The sequence below is a fragment of the Galeopterus variegatus genome, unplaced genomic scaffold, assembly GCF_000696425.1.
Source record: "Galeopterus variegatus unplaced genomic scaffold, G_variegatus-3.0.2 Scaffold626, whole genome shotgun sequence".
Classification (NCBI taxonomy): domain Eukaryota; kingdom Metazoa; phylum Chordata; class Mammalia; order Dermoptera; family Cynocephalidae; genus Galeopterus; species Galeopterus variegatus.
Genome location: NW_007726737.1, coordinates 308107 through 327541, shown reverse-complemented (window position 1 = coordinate 327541; position 19435 = coordinate 308107). Strand labels below are relative to the sequence as shown.

Here is a 19435-nt window from a genome sequence, read left to right as displayed (position 1 = left end):
TCTTGCTGTTTCTACCACATATGCAGTGATTTCCTCCACTGAAATCTTGAACCCCTCAAAGTCATCCATGAGGGTTGCAATCAACTACTTCCAAACCCCTGTGAATGTTGATGTTTTGACCTCCCGTGAATCACGAATGTTCTCCATAACTTTCTGCTGCTTCTAAATCAGCACTTACTGCCTTACTTGCACTTTTATGTTACAGAGACAGCCTCTTTTCTTAAACTCATGAACCAGCTTCTGCTACCTTCACACTTTTCTTCTACAGCCTTCTCACCTCTTTCAGCCTTCCTAGAATTGTAGAGAGTTAGGGCCTTGCTCTGGATTAGCCTTTGGTTTAAGGGAATGTTGTAGCTTGTTTGACCTGTTCCATCCTACGCTATCCAGTCCAGGATGTGAATCATCCTTTTGTCTCATGAACCAGCTTCTGCTACCTCTTAAACTCATGAACCAGCTTCTGCTACCTTCACACTTTTCTTCTACAGCCTTCTCACCTCTTTCAGCCTTCCTAGAATTGTAGAGAGTTGGGGCCTTGCTCTTTAATGGTGAATCTTTTTCAGAAGGTTTTCCATTTACTTTGCCCAGATTCATCAGAGGAATCACTATGGCAACTATAGCCTTATGAAATGTATTTCTTTCTTATGTATTTTGGTAAAACATATAAAGATTGCCATTTTCAGCATTTTAAAATACGCAATCTCATGAAATTAATTACACTCACAATGCTGAGTAACTACTACTTCAGTCTATTTCCAAAATTTTGTCATCATCCTAAACACGGGCTCTGACCCATTAAGCAATAACTGCTCATTATTGTCCCCCTCCCCTCCCATTTCTGGTAATCTCTTAACCTCTAGTCTACTTCTGACTCTGAAATTTTTTTTAACTTATTTTTTCTTAATTGACCCATGATAATTGTATATATTTATGGAGTACAGTATGATATTTTCATACATTTATACAGTGTGCAATGATCATATCAGGGTACTTAGCATATCCCTTACCTCAGGTGTTTGTCACTTCTTTGTGTTGGGAACATCCAACGTCTCTCAGCCAGGTACTTGAAGTTGTACAGTAATGTGTTGTGGATTGTATGAGATATATTTCTTAAATAATAAGACGTGAAAGTTGTAATTACTCTTTCATCCATGGGCTGCAGAATAGATGTGTTATCAGGCAAGAAAACAACATCAGTCTCCTTGTACATCTCGATTAGAGCTCTTGGGTGTCTAGGTGTGTTGTCAGTGAACAGTAATATTTTGAAAGGAATCTTTTTTTTTGTGAGCAGCAGGTCTCAACAGTGGGCTTAAAATATTCAGTGAACTGTGCTGTAAACAGATGTGCTGTCATCCAGGCTTTGTTGAGGACAAGCAGAGTAGTATTTAGCATAATTATTAAGGGCCCTAGGATTTTGAGAATGGTAAATAAGCATTAGCTTTAACTTAAAGTCAGTAGCTGCATTAGTCCCTAACGAGAGCTAGCTTGTCCTCTCAAGCTTTGAAGCCAGACATTGACTTCTCTCTAGCTGTTAAAGTCCTAGATGACATCATCTCCCAATATAAGACTGTATTATCTACACTGAAAATCTATTGATTCGTGTAGCCACCTTCATCAGTTATCTTAGCTAGATCTTCTTGATAACTTTCTGCTGCTTGTACATCAGCACTTACTGCCTTACCTTGTACTTTTATGTTACAGAGATAGCTTGTTTTCTTAAACCTCATGAACCAGCTTCTGCTACCTTCACACTTTTCTTCTACAGCCTTCTCACCTCTTTCAGCCTTCCTAGAATTGTAGAGAGTTAGGGCCTTGCTCTGGATTAGCCTTTGGTTTAAGGGAATGTTGTAGCTTGTTTGACCTGTTCCATCCTACGCTATCCAGTCCAGGATGTGAATCATCCTTTTGTCTAGCATATCCATGCTGTATAGGCTACCTACTCGGTAGTCACTTAGTGGCTGTCTTGGTTATTAAATCGACTGTGGCAGTATTAAGTGTTGTATTCAAGTAGCCCTTATTTTACTTAATGATGGCCTCAAAGTCTAAGAGTAGTGAATGCTGAAATATTGTTATAATTGTTCTATTTTATTATTAGTTATTATTGTTAATCTCTTACTGTGATTGATTTATAAATTAAACTTTATCAGAGGTATGTATGTAGAGGAAAATATATCACATGTATAGGATTTGGTACTATCCTTGGTTCAGGCACCCACTGGCGGTCTTGGAATGTATCCCCTGCAGATAAGGGGGAACTACTATATAAAGAACATAAAAGGAGCTACAAATCATTAGGAAGCCGGTATAAATCTAAGGGTATAGAAAAGCAATTCAGAGAAGAGTAAACAATTGTAAAAATATGCTCAACTTCAGTAGTAATCAGGAAAATGCAAAATAAAATAAGATAAAGTGTCACTATATTGGTAAAAATTAAAACTTCTCATTATAGTAGGTAATGGAGATGTGAGGAAATGGAAATTCACTATTAGTGGAAGGATAAATTGGTACAGCCTTTTTGGAAAACAGTCATGATACTTAGAAAAATTAAAAATGAAAATTGAAAATAACCCTAACATTTTTACTTCTAAGCATATAAACTAGAGGAATTTCTCAAATAGATTGAGTAAGAATGTTTGTTGTGTTATTTGTAACCATGGAAAAAGTTGACTGCCTATTTCTAGACTAGGTAGACTGGACTGGCCAGTTTGCTCACTTGGTTAGAGTGCAGCCTTATAACACCAAGGTCACAGATTTGTATCCCAGTACCAGCTAGCTGCCAAAAGAAAAAAAAAAAGACTAGGTAAACTGATGTGTGTTATTTATAAAGCAAATAAAAGTGAGTAAAAAAATGAAACTATGTATGTATAGTTTTTCTTAAGCTATTAAATTGGATTATTTTGATTTAATATGTGCAGTGTTTAAAACTTCTTCAGCTCTCTATCAACTGACTTGCTAATTTACATTTTGGGGGTTTTCCCCTAATAATTAATTACTGATTATTTTTATTGATTATTATTTCCCTAAGTTTAAGATTGTTTTTCCCTTGACATTGACTTCTCTGAATCTACTATGAGAAAGAAGTAGCATTCAAAAACTTATTTGGCTTCTTCATTATTGATTCTTTTTTATAGGACTAGTGTTCCAAGCCAAATTCCCTCTGCCAAAAGAAGTTTGGGATTTCTTCCTCAGTCAGCTCCTCTTTCGGTTAAAAAACTGAGGTGTAACCAAGATTACACTGGCTGGAACAAACCAAGGGTGCCCCTTTCCTCTCACCACCAACAACAACTGCAGGGGTAGGTAAATTCTTTTATTTCAATTCCTTTTGTATAAAGTAATTCACATGAAGTATGCTTTATTTGGTGTAAAAAAAAAAAAAATGAAAGGAGTCACATTAATTATAGCTCTAAAATATTTAGAAATTATATCACTTACTAAAGGTTTATCATGTCCATACATAATGTTAAGTCCATCATCAGTCTCCAATTATTTTTGAACTTCAAGATATATGTAATACTCATTTTATGGGCCGGCCCGGTGGCGCACTGCTACAGTGTGCCGCTTGAGAGTGCGGCGGCGCTCCCGCCGAGGGTTCGGATCCCACATACAGACCGGTTCCCGCTCACTGGCTGAGCGAGGGGCGGGCGCAGCACCGAGGGTTGCTATCCCGTTGCCGGTCCCGGTCCGGTACGGGCGTGACACTGAGGGTTGCGGTCCGTTGCTGGACACGAAAAAAGACAAAAAAAAAAAAAAAAACCATACTCTTCATCCTGCTGTTGAGATACTTTCAAGATTAAGTTTTATATGTATCCTCCCAAGTCCTTTCATGATTATATTTTTATTAAACACAAAAATGAGATGATAGTATAACAACTGTAATAATAATTAATAGTAGCTGTTTTACCCTAAGTGTTTACTATGTACCAGATATTGAGTGTTAATTGTTTGAATGGGGTTCCCCCTCTTTATTTCCTTGCAACAGCTCTGTGAGATAGAGATATTAAAAATCTGCTTTGATCGGGCCAGCCCCATGGCTCACTCGGGTGAGTGCGGTGCTTAATAGCCGCAGGTTCAGATCCTATATAGGGATGGCTGATGCGCTCACTGGCTGAGCGTGGTGCAGACAACACTGTGCCGAGGGTTGCGATCCCCTTACTGGTCCAAAAAGAAAGAAAAAAAATCTGCTTTGATAGATAATTACATTAACTTGCTCAAAGTGATATAGTTGGTATACAGTAGTAGTAAATCCAAGCAGTTGGACTCCAATTGCATTCTTAACTACTATGCTGTATTGCTTCTCCGTTCTTTTTTTCACTATACATTAATCATGGGCTTTTTTATAAAAATTAATACAGAACTTTCAACCATGTTAATGTGCATTTAGCTTTCCCTTTTTTCCACTTACAATCCAGGCTAGAATGAACATTCTTATACATGTACACATATGTTTTTAATACTTGTTGGAATTTATCTATAGAATAAATTCTTAGAAGTGGAATTGTTAGGACTAAGGAAGGTACTTTGAAATTTTTTTTTTCCTTTTTGTCTTTTTTCGTGACCGGTAACGGGATCGCAACCCTCGGTGTCGCGCCCGCACCGCGCTCAACCAGTGAGCGGACCGGTCTCTATATGGGATCCGAACCCTCGGCAGGAGCGCTGCCATGCTCCCAAGCGCCGTACTCTACTGAGTGCGCCACCGGGCTGGCCCGGTACTTTGAAATTTTTGATTACTCTTACCAAATTGCCCTCCCAAAACCTACCAGCTTGTTTTTAATCTCATTCAAATTACTGCTTTAATACCAGCTTTAAATTTATCACTTTTTCTTGAATGAGTCATGTCTGCCAGTTTGGCTTATCCATAGGCCTTTATATGCTTCATGTATTAGCAGGAAACATCATAAAATTTGCAGTGAAACATTTCATTTTCCTCTCTTCTTACCTCTTGCTTTCTCTGATCCTCATCTTTCTTGCTCTGCCTTCTACAATGTTTGCCTTCCTGTATAATACTTAATTCCCTTTGTTCTTCATTCTGATTAATCTGTCTCAAGTTATTATTTTGCTGTTTCCTTACCAGACAGCATTCTTATATTGGTCTTATCTATCCCATTTTGTGACAATTCTTTATCCAAGTCTTATCTTTGTCTACCTTGGTCTCATTTTTCTAATTTTCTCATTGCCTCCTCTTGTGTATTTATAGGTAACTTCTAGTCTCTGTTATTCACTTCCTTCAGACTCTTTGATAACCTCATGAGTTGCCCACCCTTGTACCCATTTTTTTTTTTTTTTTTTAAAGATGACCGGTAAGGGGATCTTAACCCTTGACTTGGTGTTATCAGCACCACACTCTTCTAAGTGAGCTAACTGGCCAGCCCTATATAGGGATCCGAACCCATGGCCTTGGTGTTATCAGCACCACACTCTCCCGAGTGAGCCACGGGCCGGCCCTGTACCCATTTTTAGAAATACATCTTTCCTTTTTTCAGACTTCTTCCAGGAATTAGAGTATAGTATTTCAAGTAGATCAAATATTTCAAGTAGATCAGAGAATCTCAATGCTACATAAATTGTTTTAGAGCATAGAAAATGAAGGAAGTCTTCCAATATTCACTTTCAATGAAGTAAGTATAACTAAATCTGTACAAGTAGCACAAAAAAACTTAAAAGCCAATTTTGTTTCTGAATATTGATGCAAGAAATCCTAAGTCAAATATTAGTCAAGAGACTCCAGTATCACAATAAGAAAAGAATACACTATGTCCAAATGGTTTTATACCAGGCTTGCAAGGATAGTTCAATATTAGGAAATCTATTAATATAATTTACTATATTAATAGGTACAAGGAGAAAAAGCATATTATTTTACTCATCGATCCTGAAAAAACTTTTGTCAAAATTCAACACCCATTTCTGATAAAAAACACTTCAAAACATAGGAATCAATGGATACTTCCTTAACTTGATTAAATATATACCTCAGTCTTTAAACTAGTGTACCTTACTTAAGGTCAGGAACAAGTCAAGGATGCCTACTGTTTTTACTTCTGTTTAACATTGTGCTGGAATTATTAGTCAATGCAATTAGACAAGAGAAAAAAGTTGAGGCATAAGAATTGTAAATGAAAGAAGGAGAAACTCAAGTGAATCAATGATAAAACTAACTCAGACAATTAAAGGATTTAGTCAGATAGCAGAATTAAAAATTTACATGCATGTTATTACAAATAACCAGTTAGAAGATATAATAGAAGAAAATACCCAATTTACGTAGCAATAAAAAAAGATGAAATAGGCATAAACTTAAGCAGAATTGTTTAAAATTGAATAAGAAAACTACAGGGCCGGCCCGGTGGCACACTGGATAGTGCGCCGCTTGGGAAGCGCAGCGGCGCTCCTGCCCGAGGGTTCGGATCCCACATACGGACCGGTTCCCGCTCACTGGCTGAGCGAGGCGCGGGAGCAACGCCGAGGTTTGCAATCCCGTTGCTGGTCCCCGGTCCGGTACGGGGGCAACACTGAGGGTTGCGATCCGTTGCCGGACACGGAAAAAAGACAAAAGACAAAAAAAAAAAAGAAAACTACAAAACACTCCCAAAAGGCACACAGTAAACTTTTTCCCCCCCCAAAAAAAGATGATTGGTAAGGGGATCCCAACCCTTGGCTTGGTGTTGTCAGCACCACGCTCAGCCAGTTAGTGAACCGGCCATCCCTATATAGGATCCGAACCCATAGTCTTGGTGTTATCAGCACCGCACTCTCCCAAGTGAGCCACGGGCCAGCCCGACAGTAAACTTAAATACATAGAAAACATTCATTGTTCTTGGTTAGGACATCTTAACATAATCAATATATGGTTCTCCATAAAATATTTTATAAGTTTAATGTGATAGCAATAAAAATACTAACAAGATTTTTTAGAGAAGAAGCCAGACTAGTTGATATATTCGTGTGGAAAAATAAACACAGAAGAATAGGTAGGAAAATACTGGATACAAATAGCTAGGAGGGGAGAATAGCCTTACCAGATACTTAAAAATATTATTAATTCAGTATGATTAAAATTACTTGGTAGTGATACATGAATAGACAGATCAATGGAATTCAATAGAAAGACCAGATTATAGGGACAAAGAAGGATATTTTTGAAACAGTGTTGGATAACTATACAGCCATTTTGAAAGAGTTATAATTAGATTCATTCTTCAACTGTACACAAGAATAAATTCCAAATGAATCAGAGTCCTAATTGTAAAAAATGAAACTGTTTAAGTACTGGGAGAAATTGTGGGTGAATTTTTCTATAATATTGGTGTGAGAAAAGGCTTTGTAAATATGATTCAAATTCAAGATTCAGTAAAAGAAAATACTGATAAATTTGACTACATAAAAATTAGATTTTGCATGGCTAAAAACATAAATGAAGACAAATGATAAGTTTGGAGTTAATATTTGCAACATATATCATGATTAAAGGGCTGATGTTTCTTATGTATGAAAAATGTTATAAATTGAGGGGAGAGAAAAACGTCAGTGAAGTGGCAGAGTAGGCAACTCTGAGGGCCTGTCCCTTCAAAGAAATATTGAAAAATCAAATAAAAAGTGTCAGAATCAACTTCGTTAGAACTCTGGAAAATAAAGGGTTATAGCAGACAAGCAAACATTGAATCAAGAAAAAGGCAACTTAAAAATAGTAGGGAATTAGATTTTAAAACTCCTGTGTATGTATACTGGGAAAATTTGAAAGCTAAGTGCATGCGCATGGCTAGAGTCATGCAATGAAAAGACCTGAGAAGAACTTAATGCTGTTACTTCTGGCTGATCTCTAGGCTCAGTGTAAGTAGGAAGTGAAGTCTAAGGAGAGTTAATTTGCCTGGATAAGCACTCAAGGATTTGCACCAGCCCAGGGACAATCTGCAAAGACTGGGAGGAGTTGTTTCTTCTTACTTCCTTCTCCTTCTTTTCCCCCTTTCTTTTCCCCCTCCTTCCCTTCCTTTTCCCCCTTCTTCGCTGATGTTAAAGGAAATCTGTCAAAACATTAGCTGAACACAAGCTTAAAGAACAGAAACCACATGTCACAAAGAGTACAGACTTTACAAAAGGAGTTTAGAAAAGTCAGTATACACCTACAGCCTACAACAAGTAACAAAGACAAATCCTGAGGAGGGGAAAGAATCTGATTTCTAGAATTACCATATTGTAATATTAAAAATGTCCAGCTTTCAAGAGAAAATTAAAAAGCATGCAAAAAAATAAGAAAGAATAGCTCATTCTTAGTAGATATTAACAGAAACTCTTCCTTAGGAAACATAGATATTGGACTTATTAGATAAAAACTTTAAATCAACTGGAAGGAAAAATACAGCTGTATAATAGTAGTTGGAGGCATCGATACTCCACTCCTAGTGATGGATAGAATATACTGACAGAAATCAATAAGGATATACAAAACTTGAAGAACATTATAAACTACCTAGACCTCAAACACATAGTAAGTAACACCAGAATACACATTCTTCTCAAGTGCATGTGGAACATTCTCCAGGAGACATAATAAGGCCACAAAACAGGTCTCGGTAAGTTTTAAATGGTTGAAATGATGCAAAGTGTCTTCTCCACAATGTAATTTAGCTGGAAATCAATAGCAGATGGAAAATTAGATATATGTGGAAATTAAACACCTCTTAAGCCACTCAAAGAACAAATCCCAAGGGAAATTAGAAAATACTTAGAGATGAATGAAAGCTAAAAGAGCATACCATGACTAATGGGTTATAACAAAAGCAGTGCTCAGAGGGAAATGTATAACAGTAAATGTTTACATTAAAAAAGAAGTGTTGAAGAGGATGTGGAGAAATTGGGACACTTGTGCACTGTTGATGAGAATGTAAATTGTGCAGTGACCATGGGGAACAGTTGATGTTTCCACAAGAAACTAAAAGTAAAATTACCATATAATCCAGCAATTCTTTTTTTTTTTTCCTTTTTGTCTTTTTTCGTGTCCGGCAACGGATCGCAACCCTCAGTGTCGTGCCCGTACCGGACCGGGACCGGCAACGGGATCGCAACCCTCGGTGCTGCGCCCGCACCTCGCGTGTCCGGCAACGGATCGCAACCCTCAGTGTCGTGCCCGTACCGGACCGGGACCGGCAACGGGATCGCAACCCTCGGTGCTGCGCCCGCACCTCGCGTGTCCGGCAACGGATCGCAACCCTCAGTGTCGTGCCCGTACCGGACCGGGACCGGCAACGGGATCGCAACCCTCGGTGCTGCGCCCGCACCTCGCGTGTCCGGCAACGGATCGCAACCCTCAGTGTCGTGCCCGTACCGGACCGGGACCGGCAACGGGATCGCAACCCTCGGTGTTGCGCCCATACCTCGCTCAGCCAGTGAGCGGGAACCGGTCTGTATGTGGGATCCGAACCCTCGGCGGGAGCGCCGGGCCGGCCCTAATCCAGCAATTCTGCTTCTGGATATATACCCAAAAAGAGTGGCTTGAACAGATATGTGTACACCCATGTTCATAACGGCATTACTCATAATTGCCAATATGTGGAAGCAAACCAATATTCATCAATGGATAAATGGATAAATAAAATATGTTATATATATAAAATGTAATATTATTCAGCCTTAAAAAGGAAGGAAATTCTGACATATGTTATAACACGGATGAACCTTGAAGACATAATATTAAGTGAGATAAGTGAAAGAACTAGTTACCAAAGGACAGATACTATGATTCCATTTATATGAGTTATCTAGGGTAGTCAGATGCGTAGAGACAGAAAGTAGAATACTGGTTTCCAGGGCAGTAGGGAGTGGGGAGTACAGAGTTTTCAGTTTGGGAAGATGAAAAATGCTCCTGAGATGAATGGTGGTAATGGTTATACCGCAATGTCAGTGTACTTAATGCCTCTGAACTATACAATTAACAGTGGTTAAAATGGCAATTTTTTTTTTCCTTTTTGCGCCCGCACCTCGCTCAGCCAGTGAGCGGGAACCGGTCTGCATGTGGGATCCGAACCCTCGGCGGGAGCACCACCGCGCTCCCAAGCGGCGCACTGTAGCAGTGCACCACCGGGCCGGCCCAAAAATGGCAAATTTTATGTTATGTGTATCTTACTATGATTAATAAAAAGAATGATCTCAAATCAATAACCTAACTTTACACCTTAAGGAAGTAGAAAAAGAACAACAAACTAAACCCAAAGCAAGCAGAAGAAGGGGAATAATAAAGATTAGAGGAGAGACGGGCCAGCCCGGTGGCGCACTCGGTAGAGTGCAGCGCTTGGGAGCGCGGCGGCGCTCCCGCCAAGGGTTCGGATCCCATATAGAGACCGGTCCACTCACTGGTTGAGCACGGTGCGGGCGCGACACTGAGGGTTGCGATCCCGTTGCCGGTCGCGGTACAGGCGCGATACCAAGGGTTGCGATCCCGTTACCAGTCACGAAAAAAGACAAAAAGGAAAAAAAAAAGATTAGAGCAGAGATTAAAAAAAAATACAGCATAGAAAAACAGTAGAGAGAATCAATAAAACTAAAAGTTGATTCTTTGAAAAGATGAATAAAATTGACAAACTTTTAGCAAACTGACAAAGAAAAAAGAGAGAAGACTGAAATACTAGAAATGAAAGTAAGGAAACTATTACCAAGGTTACAAAAATAAAAAGGATTTTAAGAGAATACTACATTTAGCAGTATTCCAATAAATCAGATAACCTAGATGAAATGATTAAATTCCTAGAAACACACACATTACCAAAACTAATTCAAGAAGAAATGAGAAATCAGAACAGAGCCATACCAAGTAAAGAGATTTACAGTTGTAAAAAAATCTCCCGACAAAGAAAAGTCTAGGACCACATGGATTCAGTGGTGAATTCCATCTAACATTTAAAGAAAAATTAGCACAAATTCTTCTCAAACTCTTCCCCAAAATAGAAGAGAACACTTCCTAACTCATTCTGTGAGCCTAGCCTTACCATGATACCACAGCCAAAGATAACACAAGAAAACAGTGCTACAGACCAGTGTCTCTACAAATACGAATGTGAAAATCTTCAACAAAATACTAGCAAAATAAACCAAACAGCATTTTTAAAAGATGATAATCTATGACCAAGTAGGATTTATTCTAGGATGTGTAAGTGGTGGTTTAACATAAGAAAATCAATGTAATAAATCACATTAACATACCAAGGGAAAAAGCTACATGATTATCTCAGTTGATGTAGAAAATGCATTTGACAAAATCAATCATCCTTCCATGATTAAAAAAAAAATCATTCAAAAAGCTAGGAATGGAAGAAGACTTCCTCAACATAATAAAGTACCTTTATAAAAACCCACAGCTAATATTTTTTAAAATCATACTCAGTGGTGAAAGACAGAAAACTTTCCTCCGGAAATCAGGAACATGTTAAAGATGCCTGCTTTCACCACTGCTCTTCAACCCTGTAATGGAAGTTCTAGCCAGAATAGTTAGGCAAGAAAAAGAAATAAAAAAGATCAAACTGGAAAGGAAGAAATAAAACTCTGTATTTTCAGATGACATGATCCTATATGTAGAAAATCACCAGAACCCACACAAAGATCTACTAGACCTGATAAATTTAGCAAAGTTGCAGGATACAAGATCCCACATAAAAAACAGTAGTGTTTCTGTGCACCAGTAATGAACAATCCTTTTAGGAAGTTAAGAAAACTATTTCATTTACAATAGCATTCAAAAGAAGAAATTACCTAGGAGTAAGTTTAACCAAGGAGATGAAAGACTAGTACACTGAGAACTATAAAGCTTTGCTAAATGAAATTTTAAAAGACCTAAATAAATAGACATCTTGTCTTTAATGTTGTTACATTAAAGGATATCATGTTGTTAGGAAATCAATACTATCCGAAGCGATCTACATGTTCAATGTCGTCTTTATCAAAATTCCAATTGATTTTATTCGGAAACAGAGAAGCTGGTCCTCAAATTCATATGGAATTATAAGCAGTCTTGAATAGACAGTACAATGTTGAAAAAGAACAAAGTTGGAGGATTCACACTTCCCAGTTTCAAAACTTACTCAAACAATAATCAGAATAGTGTCTTACTGGAAAAAGTATACACCTATAGGCCAATAGAGTAGAATTGAGAGTCCAGAAATAAATCTGTATATCTATGGCCAATTGATTTTCAACAAGACCATTTAATGGTGGAAGAATCTCTTTTCAACCAGTGCTGCTGGTACTCCTGTATATCCACATGCAAAAGAATGAAGTTGAACCTCTTCATTACCCCATATGTAAAAATTAACACAAAATGGGTCAATGACCTAAATATAAGAGCTGAAATTCTTAGAAGAATACATGAGTAAATCACGACCTTGGATTTAACAGTAGATTCTTAGTTGTGACACCAGCACAAGCAACAGAAGAAATATATGTATATAAATTGGACTTCATCAAAATTAGAACCTTCTGTGCATCAAAGGACATCATCAAGAAAGTGAAAGGACAACTTACAGAAGGAGAAAAAAATTACGAATCATATATCTGATAAGGGTCTAGTATGCAGAGTATATTAAGGAACTCTTACAATTTAACAACAAAAACACAAACAACCCACTTTAAACATCGGCCAAGGATCTGATAGACATTTTTTCGAAGATGTCCAAATAGCCACCAAGCACATGCAAAGACGTTTGTCATTATTAGTCATTAGAGAAATGCAAATCAAAACAAAAATTATATGCTTCACACCAACTAGGATAGATATAATAAAAGAAAACCTGGAAAAAAACAAATGTTAGCAAGGATGTGGAGAAATTGGAACCCTTGTACATTGCTGATGAAAATGTAAAACAGGATGGCTCCTTTGAAAAACAGTTTGGCAGTTCCTCAGAAAGCTTAACGGATCTACCAGATGCCATCAAGATGGTGGAATAGACAGTCCCCAGCATCACTCTCCCTAATAGTCAGTCAATTTACAACTATTACAAAGCAAAGACTGCCAACCTGTCACCACTGGAGCTCAGGGAAAGAGGAAGAGAGACCCACGGAGTTCATGAAGGTGGGAGGAGCTGCTGCTAGAGAAAGAAGAAACTGCTCTGTTCCAAGCCCCACCCAGGCTAGCTCTGTGACAGGTGGGAAGAAGCGGCAGCACACAGAGCAGGAGCCAGCAAACACCACAGCTGAGCCCTTTGCGTGAAGTTGCATGGAGTCTTCAAGGGAAAAGAGGGCTCTGGAGCATACTGTACCAGCCTCCAAGCCAGCAAGCCCACTGACAGGGTTCCCATGGATGTACTTAGGAGCGAGGGGACATAACTGACCAGAGAAAACCACCCAGATGCCAGTGAGTCACTGCAAGGGATCTGTGCGTGGACCATCCCATGGGAAGCATACGGAGTGTGAGAGGAAGGCTGGCCTGCCAAGAGAACATTGGGGTGCAGAGTAGGCAGCTGATCTGCCTTCCTATTGGCACAGGCCCACTTAGTGGAGACTGATAGGCAATAGAACTGGAGGGGGTGCAGTTTTCTGGAAAGATTCAGTGGTGGACCAGAATTTCTACACACAGTCCAGGTGTGTTCAGAGGATTCTGAATAACCCCCTTATTTCAGGGAGTTACAAGAAAATAAAGAAAGAAAATTAAGTGATATCTGGAAAACAATCCAAGAGCAGAATTAGAACGTGACAAAGTAATTGAATCAATTTAAAAAGAAATAAAAATTCTAGAAGTAAACTATGCATTATCTGAACTGAAAAGCTCAGTAGAAAACTCCAACAGCAAACTTAATCAGAGGAAAGAATCAGTGAGCCCAAAGATAGAACATATGAAATTATAAAATTGGAGAAGAAAAAAGATTGAGAAAAAAATGAAACAAATACAGCAAATATGGGACTCCCTCAAGTTAAATAATCTCCACATAAATGGCATATCCAAGAGAGAGGAAAAAAGAAGAGATGTAGAAATCATATTCAAGAAAATAATGGCCGAAAATTTCCCAAGTATGGAGAAAGACAACAGCATCCAGGTACAGAGGTTGGCAATCAAACTCAATCCAAGGAGGAACACCCCAAGGCACATCATAATCAAATTATCAAAACCAAAACCAAAAAATACTGAGAGTAGCAAGAGAAAAGAAACATAACATTCACTGAAGCCCCAGTACGTCTCTCAGGAGATTTCTCAGCAGAAACCCTACTGGCCAGAAGAGAATTGGATGATATATTCAGGGTACTGAAGGAATAAGACTGTCAACCAAGAATTCTTTATCCAGCAATACTAACCTTCAAATATGATAGAGAAATAAAGTCTTCCCCGGACATGCAAAAACTAGAGAATTCATCAGCACTAGACCTGCCCTACAAGAAATGCTAAAGAGAGTTCTTCATTCTGAAAGAAGACAATGCTACAGAGCAGCAAGACAACTTTTGAAGATATATAATTCATTAGTAAAGAAGTTCAAGACAACCTCAGAATATTCCAGTGTCCTAAGTAAGGGTGGTGAATTAACTGCTTATATCCTTGGTATAAAGACTAAAGGACAAACCTAACAAGATACTAACATATACAACAACCATATAAGAGTTAGGCAATATTTAAAAATGTAACTTGTAGTCTTCTAACCTTGAGCAGCATTTCATGAGGGTTTCTTTGGCTTTTGAGGAGTTATCCAGTTTTTCCTTGTCTAAGAGGTAGCAGCAGCAAACAGCACCTACCCTCTGGGCAGCTCCTTTCTTGGCATGAGAAGCCTGTAGACCCATCACAGCTTCATCCACTTTGGATTGGAGAGACTCGGGACTGTAGCATGTGCAGTAGTTGAGAGTTGTCAGTCTCAAGCAGCATTCCCATAATTATTCCAGCCAGGTCTGAATGCATTGTTTGGATGATCAGGATCAAGCATTCTCCCAGCATCTGTTCCTGGCAGGGGTGGGGGTGAGGGATGGTGCTGTGGTCAGCAAGGAAGCAGTCAAGGGCTCCTGCCCCTGCATGTGGACAGCAGGCTGAGGTGCCTGGCTCGTCCTATGGCCCTCAACAAGAAGAAACACAAATTGCAAATTTAATATGTCATTTTGTATACAAAGGTCAATTATGTAGTGCCTAGAATTTTTCAATTATATGAATATATCCTCTGGGTTCTGCTATGGCCCAGTGTTAACTTCTTTTTTTTTCTGTTGTGGGTTTTAATTCCCCCCTCCCCAGAAATTGGATTTATTTGATGTATCCAAGTCTTAAGTTTATCAATAAAGAAAAAAATATCCATTTAAAAAAATAAGATGTAACTTGAAACATCAAATTGTCAAAAAGTGGGGAGAATGACTTAAACCAAAGAGTTCCCTTTGTTTTTCTTTTTCTAGATATCAAAGTTATTTGTCTAAAATAATCATTTATAACTGTAACATGTTTCTTGTAAGCCTCATGAAAACCATAACACAAAAACTTATGAGACATACTAAAAATAAATAGAGAAATCAAAATGCACTACTAGAGAAGACCATCCAACCACAAAGTAAGACAGCAAGATTGGAAAAAAAGAAAAAATTACCAATAAAACAACCCCCCAAAAAGAGGAATAAAATGGCAGTAATAAGTCCCTATATATAAATAATAACTCTGAATGTAAATGGATTAAGTGCCCCAATTAAAAGACACAGTGACTTAATGAATTATAAAACAAGAACCAACACTATGCTGCTTAGAAGAAACTCACTTCACCTATAAAATGTGTGAAAATGAAGGGATGGAAAAAGATATATCATGCAAATGGAAACAAAGCTATACTTATATCAGATAAAATAGATATCAAGCAGAGGAAAGTTTTTTAAAAAAAGATAAGGAAGATCATTATATAATGATAAAGGGACCGATTCATCAAGAGGATGTAACAATTCTAAATATATACATACCCAACTCCAGAACACCCAGTTACATAAAGCAATTACTATTAGACCTAATGGGAGAAGTAGACTCCAAAACAATGATAGTTAGGGACTTTTAACACCACATTTTCAGCAAAGGACAGATCATCCAAGCAGAAGATAAACCAGGAAACATCAGAATTAATCTGTACTCTATGCTGATTAAACATAATGGACATGTATAGAACATTTCATCCAACAGCTGCACATTCTTCTCAGCAGCACACAGAACATTCTCTGTAATAGACCATATGTTAGGTCACAAAACAAGTCTCAACAAATTTTTAAAAATTGAAATCATGTCAATACCTTGTCTGACCACAAGGTAATAAAACTAGAAGCCACCAACAAAAGGGACACTAGAAACTGCACAAACACCTGGAATTTAAACAGCATACTCCTATACAATGAATAGGTCAAAGAAGAAATCAGAAAGGAAATTTAAAAATTCCTGGACACAAATGAAAATGGAAAGACAACATACCGGAACATATGGGGTACAGCAAAAGTAGTTTAAATAGGAAAGTTTATAGCAATAAATGGCTACATCAAAAAATAAGAAAGACTTCAAATACACAACCTAGCATTACACCTGAAGGAGCTGGAAAACAAAACCCAAAATCAGTAGAAGGAGAGAAATGACAAAGATCTGAGCAGATATAAATGAATAAGAGATGAGAAAAATACAAAAGATTGATGAAACAAAGAGTTGTTTTTTTGAAAAGTAGACAAAATTAATAAACGTTTAGCTAGTCTAACGAAGAGAGAGAGAAGACTCAAATAAAATCAGAAATGAAAAAGACATTTCAACTGATACTACAGAAATACAAAGGATCATAGGACACTACTAAGAACAACTACATGTGAACAAACTACAAAACCTAGAAATAATGGATAAATTCCTGGACACATAAAACTTACAAAGGTTGAATCATGAAGAACTAGAAAAGCTAAACAGACCGGTAACAAGTAATGAGATTGATGCAGTAATAAAAAGTCTCCCAACAAATATAACCCCAGGTTGGTGTGTTTCCCCTCCCAGGGCTCCGCACAACAGAGGCAGCGGCAGCTGTTGACCTCCCATCTGATTTCAGAGTCCTAGCACTGAGGTCACCCATCAGGTCTAGCATGTTCTGATGGTCTATTGGATCCTCCATGATGTGCCTTGACAATCCAGAATTCTAAGGGCAAAATATCTCACCTCAAGGGAACTGAGCTCCAGAGTCAAAGTCCAAGCCGTGTAGCAGACAAGAAACCACTCTGCATAGGACTCTTCTACAGCCCTTCCTGTCCTGGCCTATAAGCAGCTGCACACCTGAACACAGATGAGCTTTGGGCCCAGTGTACGTGGAGTGGGGAGACATCAAGCAGGGGAGGCAGAAGCTCCGCAGAGACCACACCGCTGCCACACGATCCAACAGCCCGGCCTAGTGCGTACGGAGCAGAGAGACGTCCAGCAGGGGAGGCGGAAGCTCCATAGAGACCACACACCCTGTGGGGGGGCTGCCACCGCACGACCCACCAGCAGATAGGCTTCACCGCTGCCACCAGGCTCCATCCCAAGGCCGGCCCAGCACGCATGGAGCAGGGTGACATCCAGAAGGGGAAGGGGAAGCTCCACAGAGACAACATGCTCTGCGGTACCTCCGCGTATCCCAGCAGCCTGGCCCAGTGTGTGCGGAACAGGGAGACATCCAGCAGGGGAGGTGGAAGCTTGGCAGAGACCACACACCCTGCAGTACAGCCCTGTGACCCAGCAGCCCAGCAGAGTCCAAGCTTACCAGAGAGATGGCTCCCTGGAGAGGCCCAAGACCCGAGGCAACCACACACGTGAGGCACCAGTGGCCAACTGAGCAGTTACCGAGGTACCCATACCAAATTGGCAACCCCAGCAACATCTTAGTCAGACAATAGTGTCAAACCTGTGGTCTGTGAAACCCCCCGCCACAATGAATAAACATCAAAGAAAAGATACCAGAAATACTAAAAATCAAAATACACCACCAAAGTATAATAACTCTCAAGCTCTAGATCCTACAGAACAAGAAGCCCTTGAAATGACTGACAAGGAATTTCGAGTGATAATTATAAGGAAACTGAATGAGATACAAGAAAACTCAGCTAGACATCATGATGAAACAAAGAAAAGTATACAGGACCTGAAAGAAGAAATGTACAAGGAAATCAATGCCCTGAAAAAAAATGTAGCAGAACTTGCCGAACTGAAGAAGTTATTCAGCAAAATAAAACACACAATGGAGAGTTTAACGAGCAGGCTTGCGGAAGTTGAAGAGAGAACCTCTGAACTTGAAGATGGGCTGTTTGAAATAACACAGGCAGACAAAAAAAGAAAAAAGAATCAAAGGCATTGAAGAAAATCTGAGAGAGATATCAGACAACCTTAAGTGCTCACATATCCGGGTCATGGGTATTCCAGAAGGGGAGGAAAAAGGAGATTGCATTGAAAACATATTCAACAAAATATTGGCAGAATACTTCCCAGGTACAGGAAAAATCACAGACCTTCAGATCCAAGAAGCTCAAAGATCCCCAAACGTATTCAACCCAAAAAGGTCTTCTCCAAGACATGTTATAGTCAAATTGGCAAAACTCAGAGACAAAGAGAGAATCTTAAATGCTGCGAGAGAAGCGTCAAATCACCTATAAGGGAGCCCCAATCAGGTTAACATCAGACTTTTCATCAGAAACCCTCCCCAATCAGGTTAACATCAGACTTTTCATCAGAAACCCTAAAGCCAGAAAGGAATGGGATGCTATATTCAAAATACTAAAAGACAGAGATTGCCAGCCAAGAATACTCTACCCTGCAAGGCTATCCTTCTGAAATGAAGGGCAAATAGTATATTTCTCCAACAAACAAAAACTGTGGCAGTTCACCACCACATGACCACCCTTACAAGAAATTCTCAAGGGAGTACTGGGTTTGGTTTCTGAAAAATAACTACCACTGCCATAAAAACCCAAGAAAAATCTACACCCACTAGTATAATAAAAATGGCATTCATGAAGATCAAACAAACAAACAAAAAGGCTATCTAAAACCCAAGGAACCAACAAACACAGAAAACAAACAGTAAACCAGAAAGCAAGGAACAAAAGACACCTAAGACAACCAAACAATAATCAATAAAATGCCAGGAATAAATCAACACTTTTCAATAACAACTCTTAATGTAAAAGGCTTAAATTCCCCAATCAAAAGACACAGACTGGCTGACTGGATTAAAAAGGAGGACCCAACTATAAACTGCCTTCAAGAGACCCACCTCACCCATAAAGACTGACATAGACTAAGAGTGAAAGAATGGAAAAAGATTTACCATGCAACAGAAAAACGAGCTGGAGTAGCTATTCTTATATCTAACAAAATAGACTTTAAACTAAAAAACCAAAAAAGAGACAATGAGGGACACTATGTAATGATAAAAGGACTGATCCATCAAGAAGACATAAAAATCATAAATATGTACGCACCCAATGTTGGAGCAGCCAGATTTATAAAATGAACTCTATTAGA

General features: G+C 38.8%; 1 protein-coding gene across 1 annotated transcript in view; it reads left to right on the top strand.

Annotated features, from left to right (window-relative positions):
- The window catches only part of USP37 (ubiquitin specific peptidase 37), a 106879-nt gene that overhangs the window by 31487 nt on the left and 55957 nt on the right, over positions 1–19435 (top strand). Inside the window, exon 8 of the mRNA XM_008570745.1 lies at positions 3129–3290. Within this exon, the coding sequence (XP_008568967.1) occupies positions 3129–3290 (162 nt within the window). The remainder of the gene's footprint in view (positions 1–3128; positions 3291–19435) is intronic.